The sequence below is a fragment of the Ictalurus punctatus genome, chromosome 5 (assembly GCF_001660625.3).
Source record: "Ictalurus punctatus breed USDA103 chromosome 5, Coco_2.0, whole genome shotgun sequence".
Lineage (NCBI taxonomy): Eukaryota > Metazoa > Chordata > Actinopteri > Siluriformes > Ictaluridae > Ictalurus > Ictalurus punctatus.
This window is the reverse complement of record NC_030420.2, coordinates 30080293-30098215: the sequence shown is the minus strand read 5'-3', so window position 1 is coordinate 30098215 and position 17923 is coordinate 30080293. Positions and strand designations below refer to the sequence as shown.

The 17923-nt window shown below is 37.5% G+C and overlaps 1 protein-coding gene across 1 annotated transcript; it reads right to left on the bottom strand.

Annotated features, from left to right (window-relative positions):
* Positions 1-4641: 4641 nt before the first annotated feature.
* Positions 4642-14353, bottom strand: si:dkey-8e10.3 (serine/threonine-protein kinase SBK1). The gene is made up of 4 exons (XM_017467043.3): positions 14205-14353; positions 11637-11813; positions 9691-9893; positions 4642-6098 (listed from the first exon to the last, which is right to left on the bottom strand). The coding sequence occupies exons 1-4, from the start codon at positions 14257-14259 to the stop codon at positions 5460-5462; spliced, it is 1074 nt and encodes a 357-aa protein (XP_017322532.1). The 5' UTR covers positions 14260-14353; the 3' UTR covers positions 4642-5459.
* Between the last annotated feature and the right edge of the window lie 3570 nt (positions 14354-17923).

Genomic DNA, 17923 nt, shown 5'->3' with positions numbered 1-17923 from the left:
ACACAAATTACAGTTCTGCTGCTGGCTCCCAAGTTTTTCAGGGCTCAGGGACAAGGTCACTCTAACCAAAGAAGCTTTTTCCTCTTGGAAATAGATGCAATAGAGAAGGTAGACCTGCCCATTCAAAACCAGTGGCTCTATTCAACTTATTTTCTTGTTTTAAAAAGTGGTAGTTTCTGGCTAATTTGGGATCAGAGAGGGGTGAGCTGTTACCTAAAGACTCTCCCTTTTCATTATTTCATTAACTGTGGGTAGCATGTGGTTCATGTCATGGTATCACTTCTTTTTTCTTTCTAAAATTCCTAAATGTGCTGTCTACAAAGTGTCCTAAATGTGCTGGCTACTTACCTCTCCTGGAGCTTCCCCAGACTATCCAAAATGGTGACTCACTGGCTCTCTTTAAGCAAAGACTAAAGACCACCAAGCAGATAAATTAGTACTGGTTATTTATTTATTTATTCTAAAAAATTGTCCCAAATCCTGACCTAATGAACTAGCATGAGACTACAAAGCACTTCTGAAACTCAGGTCATTAGGAATATTTAGTAATGCCATGTGGCCTGGTCAAAACACACCTTAGCATGTCAGTCTTTCATTAATTCCATTTTAAAGGACATGCTCCACCATGTCCAATAGCCTATATTGATAATATTTCGATTTTTTCCTCATTATTCTCGGAACATGTCACTCATGTCAGAGCAGTACACAGTGATCTCATTTGTTTCCTGGCAAAGATTGTAAGTCCAGATGGAATTACCATGGGCAATACAAGGAAGAGTCTATAGAGAATTGGCCAACCACTACAAATATAAGGAAACTTCAGCACTTCCTTGGCTATGCAAATTCTTCAAAGATGATTCATTAGAGTGTTTTGTAGTATAGATCCCCTCTTAGTACCCTCCTCAGTGGAGGAACAAGTGAAACAAGCCTTCCACTCACTAAAGAAAGCCTCGCAACTACCATTCTCCCTGTATAGGATCCATGCAAGTAAAACAGGTCAAAAAACCAGTGTCCTATCTATCCAAGTAGACTTCAGGAAGTAGCACGTTTGGGACTTTGGACTTTACTTGAACATTGGGGTGAGTTGACTCAGTGTGGACTTGCAAACTACTGACTGTTACACAACTTTCACTTGAATGTAAGTATTTGACTACTGACTGGAGCAGTATACAGAATACAATATTCCATTTTCAACGCAGAGATCTCTGATAGTGTGATAGTAGATAGTGTGTGCACTACTTTCCTCTAGTCAGCACTTAATTAATGCGGATTTGTACATAGGTGTAACAGAAAATAATAGCGGTTGATTAAGTGATACCCGAGATGTCATTTTTGATTTCGGCATTCAAATGGTAGTAGGAGATCTTATTCAGAGACACATACATTTGCACTGAAGTGGTTTGGATGGTCACTGCTATTCCAAACTCGTTAAGATCACTGAGCCACAGAGTTATCCAAAGCTGTTCATTTGCAAATGGTGTTTACCGTGCTGTGTATAAACACAATGCTCAGCATCAGAGGCCAAAGTGACATTCTGTCAGGTCACAGAAACTGAGAATAGAACCCTGGAACATTCCCGAGTTTAAACTGGGGTTAAGATGGCGATCGGTCATTTGTTTTACACTTCCCTTAGGACACTAGTGGAATGTTTCAATGGTGCTTTTATTTGTATTGCTCCGAGCTGATCACCTCACAAATGTAGTGCTCTTTCATAAGACATGGACCACGTCTCAATTTACATACTATCTAGTGTCTGAATTTTTTGTAGTAAGGTCTCACATTAAACAAATTTCCATGTACTATATATATATATATATATATATATATATATATATATATATATATATATATATATATATATATATATAGTTGTGTGTGTGTGTGTGTGTGTGTGTGTGTGTGTGTATATATATATATATATATATATATATATATATATATATATATATATATATATATTTATTTAATGCATACTTCATAAAGGATATATCCAATACTATTTTCCGTCTTGCCCAAAATAGATCCTTGACTCCAGACTTCAAATGGTGTCTATCTTAGGAAACTGCCTCACCATTGGAAGCGACTGCCCATTTGTTAAACTTTTCATAGAATTTGATTCTGAATCAGAGACTGGCCCACTAGGTGATGAATGTCATCTCTATGACCTACAGGCTGGCCGAACGCCTGGCCGCTATCGTGAAATGCCTGTCTGTCTCTACGCGGAACATATTAAGACATTGTGGCGTGTTATCCAGGTGTTATTCAGCACCTCATATAAATAGGAAGAATGAAATAGAATGCTAGTTAGATATGTATAGTAACTGCGCCACTATGAACATCGGATAACCGCCAGGTCATTCAGAACCAATCTGGCAGGAACTCAACAATAGGATTCCAGGGAAAAGATGGAGCAACCTGTGTCATGCTGATATTATGCATTTTTAATATGTGCACCTGTGCCAATGGCGGAATATTATACAGCGACAAACAACGAACATCCAACCTGACGGATAAATAATAAAAAATTCTATTTGTTATCTATAAATCATACATATGCACAGGAATAAGCATACTCTAAGGCAGTTATAGTCTATAGTCTGCATGATAAGCACATAATCTTCTATTAATGAAGGCTACTAAAATAAGTGCTAAGATAGATATAATTTTAGACTGATGGTGTATCTCTCCAGTCTCTCCAGAACGGTCATTGCCTTGTATGACAACCGCACGCAAAATGTTTCATCCACCTAAACTTGTCATCTTGTCTGATACTGTTCCACATGACAGAAATTATGGCTCAAAGTGACTTTCATCACACATAGCTTTGTGTATGGTGGTATAGAAAACTGGTGACTCAACTACCCCAGTTGTGGTAATTTTCCATAACAGAGTATAACTGAAGGTTTATTCATAGGTTACTATGTCATTATCAATCAATGAGATCCATTCTCTCACCAGGAGATTATGCTTCTGGGCCATAGCATCTGTTGCAAAGCCTGCTGGGAGATCAGGGACAGTGGTTCAATGTGAAAGGCCAACGAGCTGAGTGTTAAAGTACATGTAGTTTTGCTTGCGTATGACATATAACACAAGGTGTGCACACATCACACAATGTGATGTCACTTCAGCTGTTGTCTAAAGTTTTCAAAAGAAAACGCCAAGACTTTTTGTCCCATGAGCAGGTTTTTGTGGCACAGCTGTAATTTTGGTTCAAAATCAAGGGTCATAGTAAGTATCAAGTCCAACCACAATTACCAAGTGAATAGCAGGATGTCAAAACTGTGGAAAGCAGACTGAAGAACCTTACAAGAGAAATTCAATTGTACAAGCGTTCACCTCCTGTTACTGTTTCATACAACCTGAGTTCAGAGATTTTTTTTTTAAACTAGCTAGCTTCACCTTTCATGTATAACTTGTTTGATATAACCACTAATCAGAGTAGACCTCGGGAGAGGGGTGAAGGGTAAACTTATCTTAATAATGGCCATTCACAGGCCTTAATTTATTTGGGGTCAACAAGATATGAGCACCAACTGCCCAGAAAGACTTATGGGTGTCCATTACCGGGACAGTCCACCTTAAAGTGCCCCATAAAACGACACGGCTAATGGTCTATTTTCAGTTGGCCCTGATCCAATTTGACTTGACTCCTAAATTGTGCCTCTTATTTGTTCCACTTTTAATTTCATTGCTTGCATAAAATCAGAGTAGTCCTCTTTTCTATGTCTTTGGAAAGTTCATTCTGTTAGCGCTCCAGATTTCGCACTAACGCATCTAACAACTATAAATGCAGTTACGAAAGGTTATAAAAGGTTAGCCATAGTAGCCAACCATTCATTTCAGATAGTGTAAGTGTTAAATATCAATTAAAACAGCTGCACTCAAGTGTGTTGTGATGACTTCATCCCATCTCAGTTTGGCGTTGCCTGGAAAAGAGCTTTCCAGAAACTAACAGCGGAGCTCGTCATGTTTAATAGCAAGACGTACAATGTTGTATATCATCTACACATGTACATGAGCTAAGTGTGATGAGAACTGATATATTTTCCTGCCGGAGTTGTTTGCAAACCTGGTTATTTGCAAGCTACTGTAATAGAATCCGTGGCAGATTTCCAACACAGCTGCCTCTTCATGTCAGCGTGTTAAGTTTACTACAGATCTACAGCTCTGGCGTATAAAACAGTCAGGGTGTTGATTTATATTCACCGCAAAGTCGAGATGTTTTTCACTCGTGGCTTTATTGCCCTTTCTCTATGGACCCCCATGAAGTGGTGCAGTGATCTTGTTGCCCATCACCTATGATGGAAACTCAATCCAGGTTGGTGTAACACTTCAAATATGCTGGAAAATGCACACTCTGAGCCAAACTGCCCCCTGGTTTGTAGGACACACAAGCCTCTCAGTGGGACATCAGCACCAATGCCAAGACACACCATCATACTGTCCATCACTGGCCTGCCAGCTGCAGCGGATGCCAGCAGATTATTTAATGTGAAAGGCTGGGGGGTATAAAGTATATGTGTGTTATGTGTGTGTGAGTGTGTGTATCAAGATCACTTCAAAGCTTCTAGTAATATGATCTACCTTCTTACAATATACAGTATAACATGCAGTGCACTGATTACATGTCGACAAAGTGAATCGCTAAAGTGCCAGTTTATTGTTTATTACAAATGTGGCAGTATAATAACTCCATAGAAGGGCAATAATACAATATTTAAGCTCCACTCATTCTGAGTACAATTACATTACAGTACAGTATACAGTATGATACATTATATTTGTAACACATCATGATGATTATCATGCTATTCCTAGAATAATAGTAGGAAACTTTGCAAAGTAGGAAAACTGTTCATCCTTTTCATGCATTAACTCTGCTAACCATATACAATATAAACAAAAATCTCATGTTTTCTTGCAGTTAACCCCCCCCCCCCCAAAAAAAAAATGCAATGTGAGCATTCAGATAGTTATTCTATATAAGTCTCTGACATAGTCTAACCATGAATATTATTTTTATTCACCATTTTATTGAACAATTGAACAGTTGTGCTATGTTTCTCATTTGAAAGGCTTGATCCTGTTTTTGTTGTTATTCTTTAGTAAATAAGTACTGCTGAACCTACATTCTACATTCTTAGGTTTGAAGATATTTTGATTCATATTGTAGAAAATGTGGATATCCAATCAAGTGAAGAGATTACCAAAATCTATTTGTTACCATTGTTTGGGTGAAGCGTGCAAACATCCAACCTGGCCTCATTCAAAATTTATAGGAATTCTAAGGATGTATCCAATATGTTTACAAGAGTGAAGAAAAGGCACGCCTGCTATTCCAGCCCCTCACCCTGATTTCTTCACCATTTGTAACTTTCCATGCATGCCAGATATAACAAAATCTTTTTTTTTTTTAAATTGGCAATAATGACACTGTGATGGAATGTCACATGATGGCATTACTGAAGCACTGGGCTACTACGGCAAGGGCTGCTCAGTGTTGCCATGGCGTTTACTCCTTCACTTTCATTTGGGCGCTTTGGCTTCACCCATTCCTTCCCAACATACCCTTTCACCACATCGGCTGTGGATCGGTCGTTAGGCTCCAGCGCCAGCAGCTTCCCGAACATCTCCAAACACGCTGGTGTGAATCTTTTCCACTGTGTCGGGATTTCTGTTGTCTCTGTGTCCTGCCGCCACTCAGCAAATTCCTCATAGAAGCTGTCAGTGCTTGTGCAGTGTTCCCAGGGAAAGAAACCTGTAAGGATGCAGAAAAGCAGCACACCAAAAGCCCAGGTGTCTAGGCTGGGCTGTATGCTGAGCGGTGGAGCTTGAGGCTTTTCCTGGCCGTCCTCCGCCACCATGGCACACAGCTCCGGGGCCATGTAGGGCAGCGTGCTTGAGATGTAGCAGATTAGAGTGCCGCGCTTCTGTGTCAAGCCGAAGTCAGCCAGCTTCACATGGCGGCACTGGGTGTCCAGCAACAGTATGTTCTCTGGCTTGATATCACGGTGCACCAGGCCCAAGCGGTGGATGAACTCCAAGGCACTGGCGATCTGCACAGCACAGCGCTTTACTACACTCTCTGAGATGCCAACCTGCGGAAAAGAGGAATGCTTCTTATCTCTTCACAATAAAACCATGAGTGCTGATTTAAGTCTTGTGATTTCACTGCAATTGCTTAGCACCATGAGAGGCAATTTAATGTTAATGACATTTCACTGGGCGTTTGCTTGAACTATTAATAAATAATATAGAAACAAAATTCCATAACAGGAATTTCAGCTAGAAACATTTATTCTCCACTTAGGCGTGTAATTGAATTTTTTGGACCCCCCCCCCCCCCCAACTTTTCAGATTATCACTAAATCACAATCATTTTTAGAGGTTTTTTTTTGTTTGTTTGTTTGTTTGTTTCTTAACTTGCTGGTCAATACCAGTTTACAAAACCAACACACCTCACTACAGGAAAAGAGAACATATATAGGGTCTTTCAACAAGTCCATGGAAACTTAACTAGCTTCTTTGTATTCTTTCCAGAACTCCCCATTTTGCATTTTCTCCACATGTTCACATATTCTGGGTTCTCTGCCTTCCTTCCACTGTCTAAAAACATGCTGGTAAATGGACTAGCAACTTAAAATTGCCCAAGATGTGAATATATGTAATGCCCTGTAACGATCACTAGAGGCCTCTTGCACGAAGCTGGCAGGGCTTCCCGGTAAGTCTGCATTTAATTTGAGCAAACTCTGTGTTGTTGTTGTTTTTTTTTTTTTGTCTCAACAAAGAGGATTGGTTTTTAGCCGTTTTCTTCGCCATGGTAACTTACACTACATGGCTAACCTTCTCCGGAGCAGGTTTTATTCTGGGTAACAAATTGCAACTCCAAATTGGACCAATCAGCTTTGAGCAACGTGATATAAATCTCACAGATCAAAGTTAACCCTTTAGTGTTTGTAGTGATGGATTCATTGTTTGTGGAGAATCCCGTGGAGCTCGGAGTGCAAATAATAAGGAGGGCACTTCGAAGGGAAAGAACTTTTAGGGACAGACACAATCCACAGGCTTTTCCTGATGACCACCTGTACGAAAGATAAAGATTTTCAGCAGATGGTATAGCTTATCTCTGCCGGCTTCTTGAGCCGCACGTTGAAGATCTGACACGCCAAAGCCACGCCCTTACTGTATCGCTAACTGTACATATTGCTTTGGGGTTCTACGGCTGGTACACATCTTCATTCAGTGGCATTATTCCTGTCTTATTGTAATTTCACAAAGTGAAATATTAATTGTATTAATATTTAATATAAACAATTTATATTTGTATTAAATGAAATTACTTGAAATATGTTGGAGTTATAAGTTTTCAATCCGTTTATTCTCATTGTAAGTCTATCGTAAACTTACGCATTTACACAATCAGCAATGTTCCCGAGCTTCGGCAGGCACAACTAAGTTGCTTTTTGTGGTTAGTATAGATTTGAATTCCTCATATTTCCACATAATATAATTTCTTGCACTTCAGCTGAAAGGTACTCACACCTGCTTATTTCCATGTCGAACACTATTGGCTGTTTGCAGCAAATATCTGGCTTTTATGTACAGGAGCACACTAAGTAAACTGAGTAAACTGATTCAGGGTTAAAACCTTGATTGATTGATAAAGTTGATAACCAGCATTAGATTGGAATTTTTTGGTTTTGTCGACTCAAAACAAAACCGTTGTTACCCAGATGGTTTCCTTCTGAGTCTGGTTCCTCTCAAGGTTTCTTCCTCTGAACATCTCAGGGAGTTTTTCCTCGCCACCGTCGCCACAGGCTCGCTCAATAGGGATTAATCCACACACTTAAAATCTGTACCCTGTGTTTCTATGTTTCCGTAAAGCTGCTTTGAGACAATGTCCGTTATAAAAAGTGCTATACAAATAAAATTTAATTGAATTGAAAACTTTCTCTGCAACTGAGTTTGTTCTACTCGATTCGTGCAACAGGCCTCAGGGTGTATCCCTGCCTTTGTTCAGCGTTCATGGCAATCAGAACCAAACGGTTCCTCCAGGTGATAATTCTGTCATTGTGATTTATTAGACTTTTTATGGCAGCATACAGTGCATTTTCAAATTTGTCAAGTATTTGTCAACAAAGCAAATATTATAAATGGCCTTAACACAAATGATGTACCTGTCAGTAAACAAGGATATGCTTTAGCAGCCTGACCACAGGCTTGTCTTCTCTTACAACATCATTACATGAGACTTGAGACACCCGTTGTGTTTGTGCGCCTTAAACCTTTTGTGTGGAGTTTAACGTTCACTGAGCCAAAGGAAGGAGGACAGCTGTGTGGCTCGATGACTCACACGCTCCGAATTCCTCCCGGCACATACGCACATTGTTGAAATATGTGTTGAGCATGCACTACATGCATTCATCCAACAACCTGTCAGAGACATGATTACTATCACACCAATGGTGCAGGGGGGAAAACACTATGCAAAAAACTCTCTTTTGTCGTCTTGGTATTGCTATACTGCTGTTTGTTCTTCGTGATAATGTCGCAGTAATGACATGACTGGCGGGCTTTAACATCTGAAATGAACTTAAACTGAACTTCCACTTTTATTCCAATAGTGTCTGTCTACTGGATTTTAGATCGTTACAGTTATAAAACTCACTTTACAAAATACCTAGTAGATGTTATCTTCATCTCAACAACCTACTTATGGATCATAACAATAACTCAGTCATACGGTTTCAGTAAGCACTTTATATTGGTTAAGGTCATGGTGGACGTGGAGCACTGGGCATGAGGTAGGAATACACTCTGGATAAGACCAGTCCATCACAGCACACCACGCACACAAAGATTTACACTTAGGTGCAATTTAACGTAATCAATCCACCTGCTAGGATGTTTTTGGGAGAAAACCAGAGAATCCTGAAGGGTATCCATGTAGTTGCAGGGTGAAACGCTACACAGACAGCAACCAGTTTTCGACTGAGATAACTAATAACGTCTGTGGGAACCCTTAAGGATATATGGAGTGAAATAAGTACTGTTTTAGGAAAATAATTAACATCAGGGTGGTGTGATGCAGGCTGGTGTGAAGAGGAGTTCCATCCATCCAGCCATCCATCCATTTTCTGTCCTTCTTATCTTACACAGTGTCACAGGGAGCCTGGAGCCTATCCTAGGGCATAAGGTGGGGGACACCCTGGATGGGGTGCGAGTCATCGCCGGGCACAATCACACACACACTCACTCATACACCCATTCACACACTACGGACAATTTGGAATTGACAATCAGCCTACAACGCGTGTCTTTGGACTGGGGGAGGAAACCGGAGTACCCGGAGGAAACCCCTAAGGCATGTGGAGAACATGCAAACTCTGCACACACAGGGCGGTGGTGGGATTCGAACCCTCAACCCCCAATTGAAGAATATCATATGATTTATCTGTTTGTAGATACATTTAACATTGTCGAACGTCCATGAAACAAGTTAGTTCTTGTTATATTAGTTATAAACAGTCATTCCATGACTTTCTCTTGAAGTTAATAATAAATTAAAAAAAAAACAGAAAAAATAAGAATTCAGCAGAGCTGTAGTATAAAAGCCCTTAACTATCCAGTTAGGAAAATACTAAGACTGTATTAGAGAGTAATTAAACCGCCCACGCTAACACGACTGACCCGTGGTTTGATGATAGCAAACAGGTCGCGGCCGACCACCAGCTCCTGAGCAAATCCATAGTGTTCATTAGACTGGAAGGCGATTCCGAACAGACCCACAATGCACGGGTGGGAGGACAGGCGGAGCGAGATACAGTACTCACGCAGAAATCCCTTCAGCTGAGTCGACGCTTTGGGCAGGACCTTCAGGGCCATGGGTGTCCCTGCGAAAGAAACAGGAGACATCAGGATCAAACATCATACAATTCTAGAGGCACAAAATGTTCTACAAGGGACTGGGGCGTTTTATCTGATACCAGTATTTACAGCTGTCTGGTTATGTAGGCCAATGTAGCTATAACTATGAAATATCATATGCTTTGATTATGTTTATACAAGTGTAAAAGATCTACTGTTTCAAGATTTCAGTTTTCAGATGGATAACCCTATCACGGAAGAAAACTCTGTCTAAATGAAAAACTAAGTTAGAGATAGAGCGTTTGCTGTTTTAGCGCCTAGACTTTGGAATGATCTTAATTTGAGCATGAGATGCACACTCCGAGTCAGGTTTTAAGAAACTTGTTAAGAAAGTTGGCTTTCACCTAGCTTATTTTGGGTGATGTGCTGTGTTTTTTTGTTTTTTTTTTGAATGGTTATGCTATGTTTTACTTTATATCTGTGTGTTATTTTGTAATGTGTTGTTATTCCATGTCCTGTTTTTGTTCATGCTGCTTTGTTTTTTTTTGTACACTGTGAAGCACTGTCTAGAATAGTACTATATAAATAAATGTTACTTATTACTTACTACAGAGAAAAACTCTTCACTTATATATTAAACAATGTGGAATGTTAAAACAGATAGCCGTAAATGTCTAGCAAGGTTTCTGAAACTGAATGAAATTATGGAAAAATCTGGGATGGTTGTAATCGACATCATATCACTGATGTCATTTGACTTTTAATATTGTAACTGCTAAAAATGTGGAATTACATGTAGATATTTTATTTACAGCACTTTTTTTTTTCTCTCCAGCAAACGAAGAAAACCAATGTTCTCATAATTTTGCTTGATTTTTAAGCAAAGCCCAATAATGTAGGTCCTATTATGGAAAATATTATCAATGATTTCTATCAATTTTACATTTTACTGAGCGAATGATACTACTTTTTATGATACATTTTCTTTAGGCCTACTTAATGTAATGCTGATTTTTTATTTTTTTTTAAATGACGATCATTCTTATTTTGAACATGTAATATAAATGTAAATAAATAAATGAATTGACTTGGATGTAAATTGGAACATTCAAGATTCAAGACAATTATGTACAGTATATAACTTGCAGTGAAATGAAACCTGGCCTACTCTTCTTTACACTGTGCATTAAATGCTAAATTAAAATGAAATATTAGGAAATGGATAAGGAATAATAAGAAATAGAAATATGAAATATAAAAGAAATATGAAATATGTGTATAGGAATATGTCAAATCCAGCCATTATTACTCACTTATTCAGACATCATTACAGACTTAAAGGACCGTTCAGTTCACAGCATTCACCTAAAAAATCCGAGTCAAAGAACTGACTCAAAGAGTCGATTCGTTCAGAAATGACACACACGACTCACGACAATTTATTTATGTATTTTTTTTACTAGGGATCGGGGACTAAGTGCACTGATGTCCTTTTTGATCCTATGCCACGTAATACCAAGACTAGTATACCAATAGTCGTCTTGTGTATGTCATAAGTGAAAATTTGCACGTTCCACAGTGAAAATGTGCAAACATGGATATCAAGAATTATGGGTGAAATAAATCATTTGAAAATTCATCACTTGAAGCCATAAAAATTCACTCAATGTTTAACTCATAAAACTTAAAAGTTCCCAAACTTAAAAGTAAAAAAAAAAAAATGCTCAAATGAAATATTTATAAACAATGCTGCTCATTAGTTTACATACCCCTGCAGCGGTGAGTAACCAGCAGCACGCGCCCATATTTGCCGCGGCCGATCTCCTTGATGACATTGAAGTGTTCTTTAATCTCAAGGCGACTCAGACACTGTGCCGTGAGCTCCATCAGCTCCTCTATGTGGCTGCTGCCGTCCTCCACAGGGCCCAGCTCAATCATTGCTCTGCCTGCCAGCAGTTCACAAGAAAAACTCCCCTTACTCTGTGTTTCATCTCATAGATAAATTCCTGGATGTTACTTTACTTTCTTGATTGAATATCTTTCTTGTGCACGAACGTAGCACAGTTTAACATTTCAACAATCATCACTACATGTCTTCATGTGATGCTGTTGAGATTTTGCTAGGTTGCTTGAAGCCTCCGTAAATAACAGCACGTAAGACAAAAAGATTTAATGTATACTTTTCTCTGAATCTACTCAATAGTAAAAGCTACACGATGACATCAAAATTCAGATGAAGTAGTACATACAAGATAAATAAACATACACAAACGTTCATAATAAATATCACCATAATTACAACTAGTTTGCTATTTGTTTTATACAGCAGTGCAATAAATACAGGTCATTAAATAATACTCAATTAATAATATTAATTAAAATAATAATAAGCAAAACAGTAAACCCCACCAGCCATTTAAGAAACAAGTAATTAATCATTAAATACAATGAAAATAGATAGAGAGTGATTTTATGGAAAAAATGAGAAATTCAATAAATAATATTTCCTACCGATAAAGATAAAAACCTACCTTTTTTTTATTATTATTATTAATTTAACATTAATTAAAGTTATGGTCCATATCTATAAAAGGCAGAAACATTAAGGGCTAAAGCAACTGGACTCGCACCAATGTCTAATCTTATTAAACGATTAAATCTTCAAATCATTATACTTGTAATACAGATGCCAGATCGCTCTCTCAATCGCCAGTCATGCAGTTAGAATGCAATATCTGGATACTCTTTATATCAAACTTATCCTAAAGCAAACTTGTCGTATTCAGAGTCAGTACATAGTTTCCCAGCATGGCCACCAAAGAAAGATGTATCATTGTAAAATAAAAATGAGCATACACTTACATGGAAAACAAAAGTATATAATATTATATACTTTTGTTTTATATTATATTATATATTTTACGATACAATATTTTTTATGCTTCACATACATTATATATATATATATATATATATATATATATATATATATATATATATATATATATATATATATATATTATGTATGTGAAGCATAAAAAATATCCTATTGCTTTTTCAAATTATGTATATACAATGTCTCAGTTTTTACTTCTTGGCTAATTGATTCTTCTTCATATAAGACGTTTAGAATCTAGCATTAGGGTTGGGGTTAGATCTTGTCAATAATAATAAAATTTGTTGCATATACTAAATACGTAAAAAAAAAAATATTTAATATGATGTGAATATCATATTAAATATGGTGGATTTAATATGATGTGAATAGCATAATGCTAGATGAATTGCATTATGCAACTTCGTAGGGTTCAAATCATTTCATCATCCCATGAAACTGCTGAAATAATAAAAATGAATAACATCCGATGTGTCCAGAATAATGTACAAACATAATTCTTAAAATGAATGACAAATATGCATCGTATTGAGAATGATATCAGATTTATGCCATCCAATACAGCGCTCTATAAAACAACGAATCTAGAGGCAGATTTGATTATTTTATCATTTTGTTTTTGGTGGAATACATTTTGATGTTATTAAAGAATAGGACTTTAAGTGTTGAAAAATGAGACTGATTATTCCAAACCTCTTCATATTTGTAAAGGGAAAGCTTCATTCATCATGCTTAATCTTAGCATAAATACTGTATGCAACACATATGGGTATAGCCTACATACAGTAGCAAGGAAAACCATCTACACAAATTACAATGAGATTTATTTTGCCAAGTTTAGGTTTTAAAGTTGGATTTAAACTGTTTCCTCTTTACACCAGTTCTACTTTAAAACAAAAGGTCACTTGAACCCAATTGATATAGCAGACTGCCAGATGGCAGTATTATTATTTCCCTTGCATGTATCACATTCCAAAGTTAATATTATGTCATATGCTATTTTCTATTTTATTAATTAATTTGATCAATTTGGCATGAGAAATACTCTGCAGATTAGGCAAAAATATATACACGCCTTTATTAAGATGCTTTGTATTTATTTGGTTGCTTGTTCGGTTGATTTTTGTTTCTTCGTTTGTCTGCTTTATATTTTATTAGTTTTACATTTAAATTACATTGTTTTATTTTATATATATATATATATATATATATATATATATATATATATATTGATTTACTTAATTATTTTTACATTTAAATCTTGCAAAAACAAAAATATAGTTAATAAACAAAGAAATATATAATCAGAACAAAACTTGTATCAAAAATATGAATGAAATTAAGTCAACAACTACATTGCACTTTTAGTCCGTGCTAAGAACAAACACATGGACACACACTTTTAGCATGCACAGGTCTTAACAGGTCTACTTTGTCTTACCTTGGACAGTTTTATGTGTCTGATCGTTACAAGTGCTGGAGATCTTCTCTTTCATACTCTGTCCGTCTGTCTGTCTGTCTGTCTGTCTGTCGGTCTGCCTGTCAGTCTGTCTCTACTCTTTGGGTGTGAGATGAGGGAGGTGCTTCTCTGACTGGTGCTAACTCTAAAGCGGCTGTAGGCTAAAGGCTCAGGTTCCCTACTGCTGATTCAACAGAATCTCAGTCAGAGAAACACCTTAAGAACCCTCAAAAGAGTAAAGGACGCTCTCAGTACTCACACACACTCGGGTTAATATCAGTCTCCTACTGCAAATCCGCTTTCATCCTTTTTTTTATTAGAACGTTGTAGTCTTTGTTATATTAAATGAATTGCATTGCTTATACAATATGAAATAAACGTGCATACAAGCATGCACATCCTTTAGCACATTTGTGTCATTGGCCTTTTCAGCACCCTCTACTGGCAGACTTTATTTGCCCACTAGACAGCACTGCTTTTAAGAGAACACACTGAGATGAGTCCATTAGAAAGAATTAAAGTCAACTGAAATAGCAGTTAGTATATTAAAATCAAGACATTAAGATTAACACTGAACCTGTATGTCATGCAAATTGATTGTATCCTAGTTTTGTTGTTTCACTGATGCATTATTAAATCCGGCCCATTACTCAGAAATGACTACATAATAATCAGTTTTATGCCACTAATATCACAACAGATAGCTGTACACAATAACAAAGGGAAAATAGAGCAGCTATTACCAGTGTGTGACAGTTATACCATTTGCATTACTCATAAGTGACAGCTACACCGAGCTCTCAATCGTTCTCCTGCAAGGACATCGTTGTTGGTGCCCGGTTTCCCTGGACACGTCCATCCATACAAAAACACATGCACATGAACTGACTTACATTTCAGTGTTGACAGCCAGAGTAGCCATACAGTACTGCTGCAGCTGCAGGTTTATTTCGAAAAACATAGTACCCACTGTGTGTGTGTGTGTGTGTGTGTGTGTGTGTGAGAGAGAGAGAGAGAGAGAGAGAGAGAGAGAGAGAATAAGGATAAGAAAACCATGGCTGTTGTACTAATGGTGTTAATACTACTACTACTACTAATACGAATACAAGTCTGGCTATTAATACCAAAGATACTAAACTCTACACTACTACTAAGACTATAGATCATATTACTATTATATACTATTTCCATTCCATTACTACTACGACTTCCATCAATACTAATACTACTCTTGCTTCTAGTATACTTCTACTGATGCCAGTACTATAGTACCACTAACTTATACTACTACTACTACTACTACTACTACTACTACTATTACCACCACTGCGGATGCTGTACCACTATACTACTACTGATACTACTGTTATAGTTTTTCTATATTTTGCTACTATTACTAATATTGTTACTGCTACTGATATTACTGATCCTACCACTAATACTAAACGACTATACTACCATTACTACCCCTACACACCAGTACTACTACTGATTTAATTAATACTAAACAACTACACTACTATTATTGATATTACTAGTCTGTAATATATATATATATATATATATATAAATACTACTATACTGTACTACCACTACTACAGGCATTACCAGTAGTATACCACTATACTATTATGAATCTAACTACTAGAGTACTGCTATATTTCTACTATTGATACTGTTATACTACTATACTACCATATGGTAGTATTAGTATCACTACTACTACTACTTCTATCCTACTTCTACTATACTATTATTACTACTACTACTGCTACTAATACTAATACTACTAAGACTATTACTACTACAGATACTACACTCTATACTATACTATTACAACGAACATGGTGCATACTACTAATACTACTTCCATTATTACCATGGCTCCATTAATACTACTAATGTTGCTTATAGTATACTACTACGGATACTAGTCCTAATGTACCACTGATGTATACTACTACTACTACTACTACTACTACTACCACCAATACTACAACTGCTGCTACCACTATACTACTATTACTACTAAAATACTGCTATACTATACTGTACTACCACTACTACTGGCATTACCAATACTATACCACTATACTACTACAAATCCTACTACTAGAACACTACTGTATTTCTACTATTGATACTACTATAATACTGCTAGTAACTATCACTGCTACTATTACTACCATTAATATGACTATTAACACTAATGCTGCTATGAATATACTACTATAATACTGCTGCTACTACTACTACTTCAGTACTACAGTATGACACTACTGCCACTGTACTACTACTACTATTACTACTACTACTACTACCATTCCTAAAACTATGCTATACTACTACTATACTGTAATGTACTATAGTACTGATTCTACTACTTCTACTTCTACAACTACTATGAAGAAAAAGAAGAATGGTTTAAAAGGGCCACAGAACAGAACAGTTTTCTCCCTTAGTTCAGCTGATGATAATAATAATAGTAATAATGGGTCTTCATTAATCACATATACATTATAGCACAGTGAAATTCTTTTCTTTGCATACCCCAGTATGTCAGGAAGCTGGGGTTAGACATGATGCATTGCCCCTGGAGCAGAGAGGGTTAAGGGCCTTGCTCCATGGCCCAGCAGTGGCAGCTTTGGCAGTGCTGGGGCTTGAACCCCTGACCTTCTGAACAGTAACCCAGAGTCTTAATCGCCAAGTCACCACTGCCCCCGCTCATCATTTAGTTTTCTTTCATCAGTTGAATCGGCTGTTTTGAGACGTGCTATGTTCAGTGCTGTGCCATGACCTGCTGGGTGTGAAGGTAGCCAGTGTAAGGCATCATCCTGGCTCGGTGGTCAAATTGTTTAGTGTCAGAAGAGAGAAGAGCTTAATATAGAAAGGTTAATGATCAGTCAGGGAAAGCAGAATTGTTTCCAAACAAGGATGAAAAAGAAGATGAGATTCTCGCAAAGGGATTAGTCACGTTTCTGCCATGTTCTTCAGCCTCGCGTGAGCATGTGAGACTTTTCTGTTGATAAATGGCAGGTCAGCATGTCCCTGTATAGCTCACATTTTGTCACTTTGCATGGTGTGGCATATTGAGTGTGCCAATCTTATGACCTAATTACCATCAGGGTATTTTTTTTTTTTTTGTCTAGCTGGACCTGCTTTTGCAATGGAACTAGAAGGTGGTGAAAGGAATTAGCAGGCTCCCAGTCAGGGTCATTCCGCGGATTTTGCTGCTGCTTAAATGAGACATCAAGCAGCCTTGGAAAGTACTTGATCTTCAAGTTGGCTTATATCAAGGATTAAAAAATTACTCTCAGTTGCGAGCAGCCTCTTGATTTCACCACGTAACCCAACTCTGAAAGTCACTCCACAGAGGCACGCGTGTGTTTGATAGTGAAATCAGGAAGTGTAGTGTGAGAATGTCAGCTATGGTGTAACAGGACGACAAGGAAGGATCGTCATGTTAAGATTATAGTAGACGTATATATTCAGTCTACACACTATCTCAGTCTGCCGTCTCACTGTCTCTCTCACCAGCTGAGTGTGTGGTAGCGGAGTGTTGTCTTACAGAGTGGAAACCAGTGAAGTGCCAAGTATGCTCGGTCAGAGCGGCATGGCTGCCATTCTGGTACTCGCTGAATCCCAAACCCATTTGCTAACTTGTCTTATTCAGTTTTCTGAAATAAAGGTGTTTTAATTCA

Excerpts from the sequence above, each read along its gene's own strand:
- si:dkey-8e10.3 (XM_017467043.3), bottom strand. The coding sequence starts at position 14,259 with ATGAAAGAGAAGATCTCCAGCACTTGTAACGATCAGACACATAAAACT. Across the intron at positions 11,814-14,204 it reads GACACATAAAACTGTCCAAG|GCAGAGCAATGATTGAGCTG; the intron begins GTAAGACAAAGT and ends AACTGCTGGCAG. Across the intron at positions 6,099-9,690 it reads TTGCTATCATCAAACCACGG|GTTGGCATCTCAGAGAGTGT; the intron begins GTCAGTCGTGTT and ends TCTTTTCCGCAG.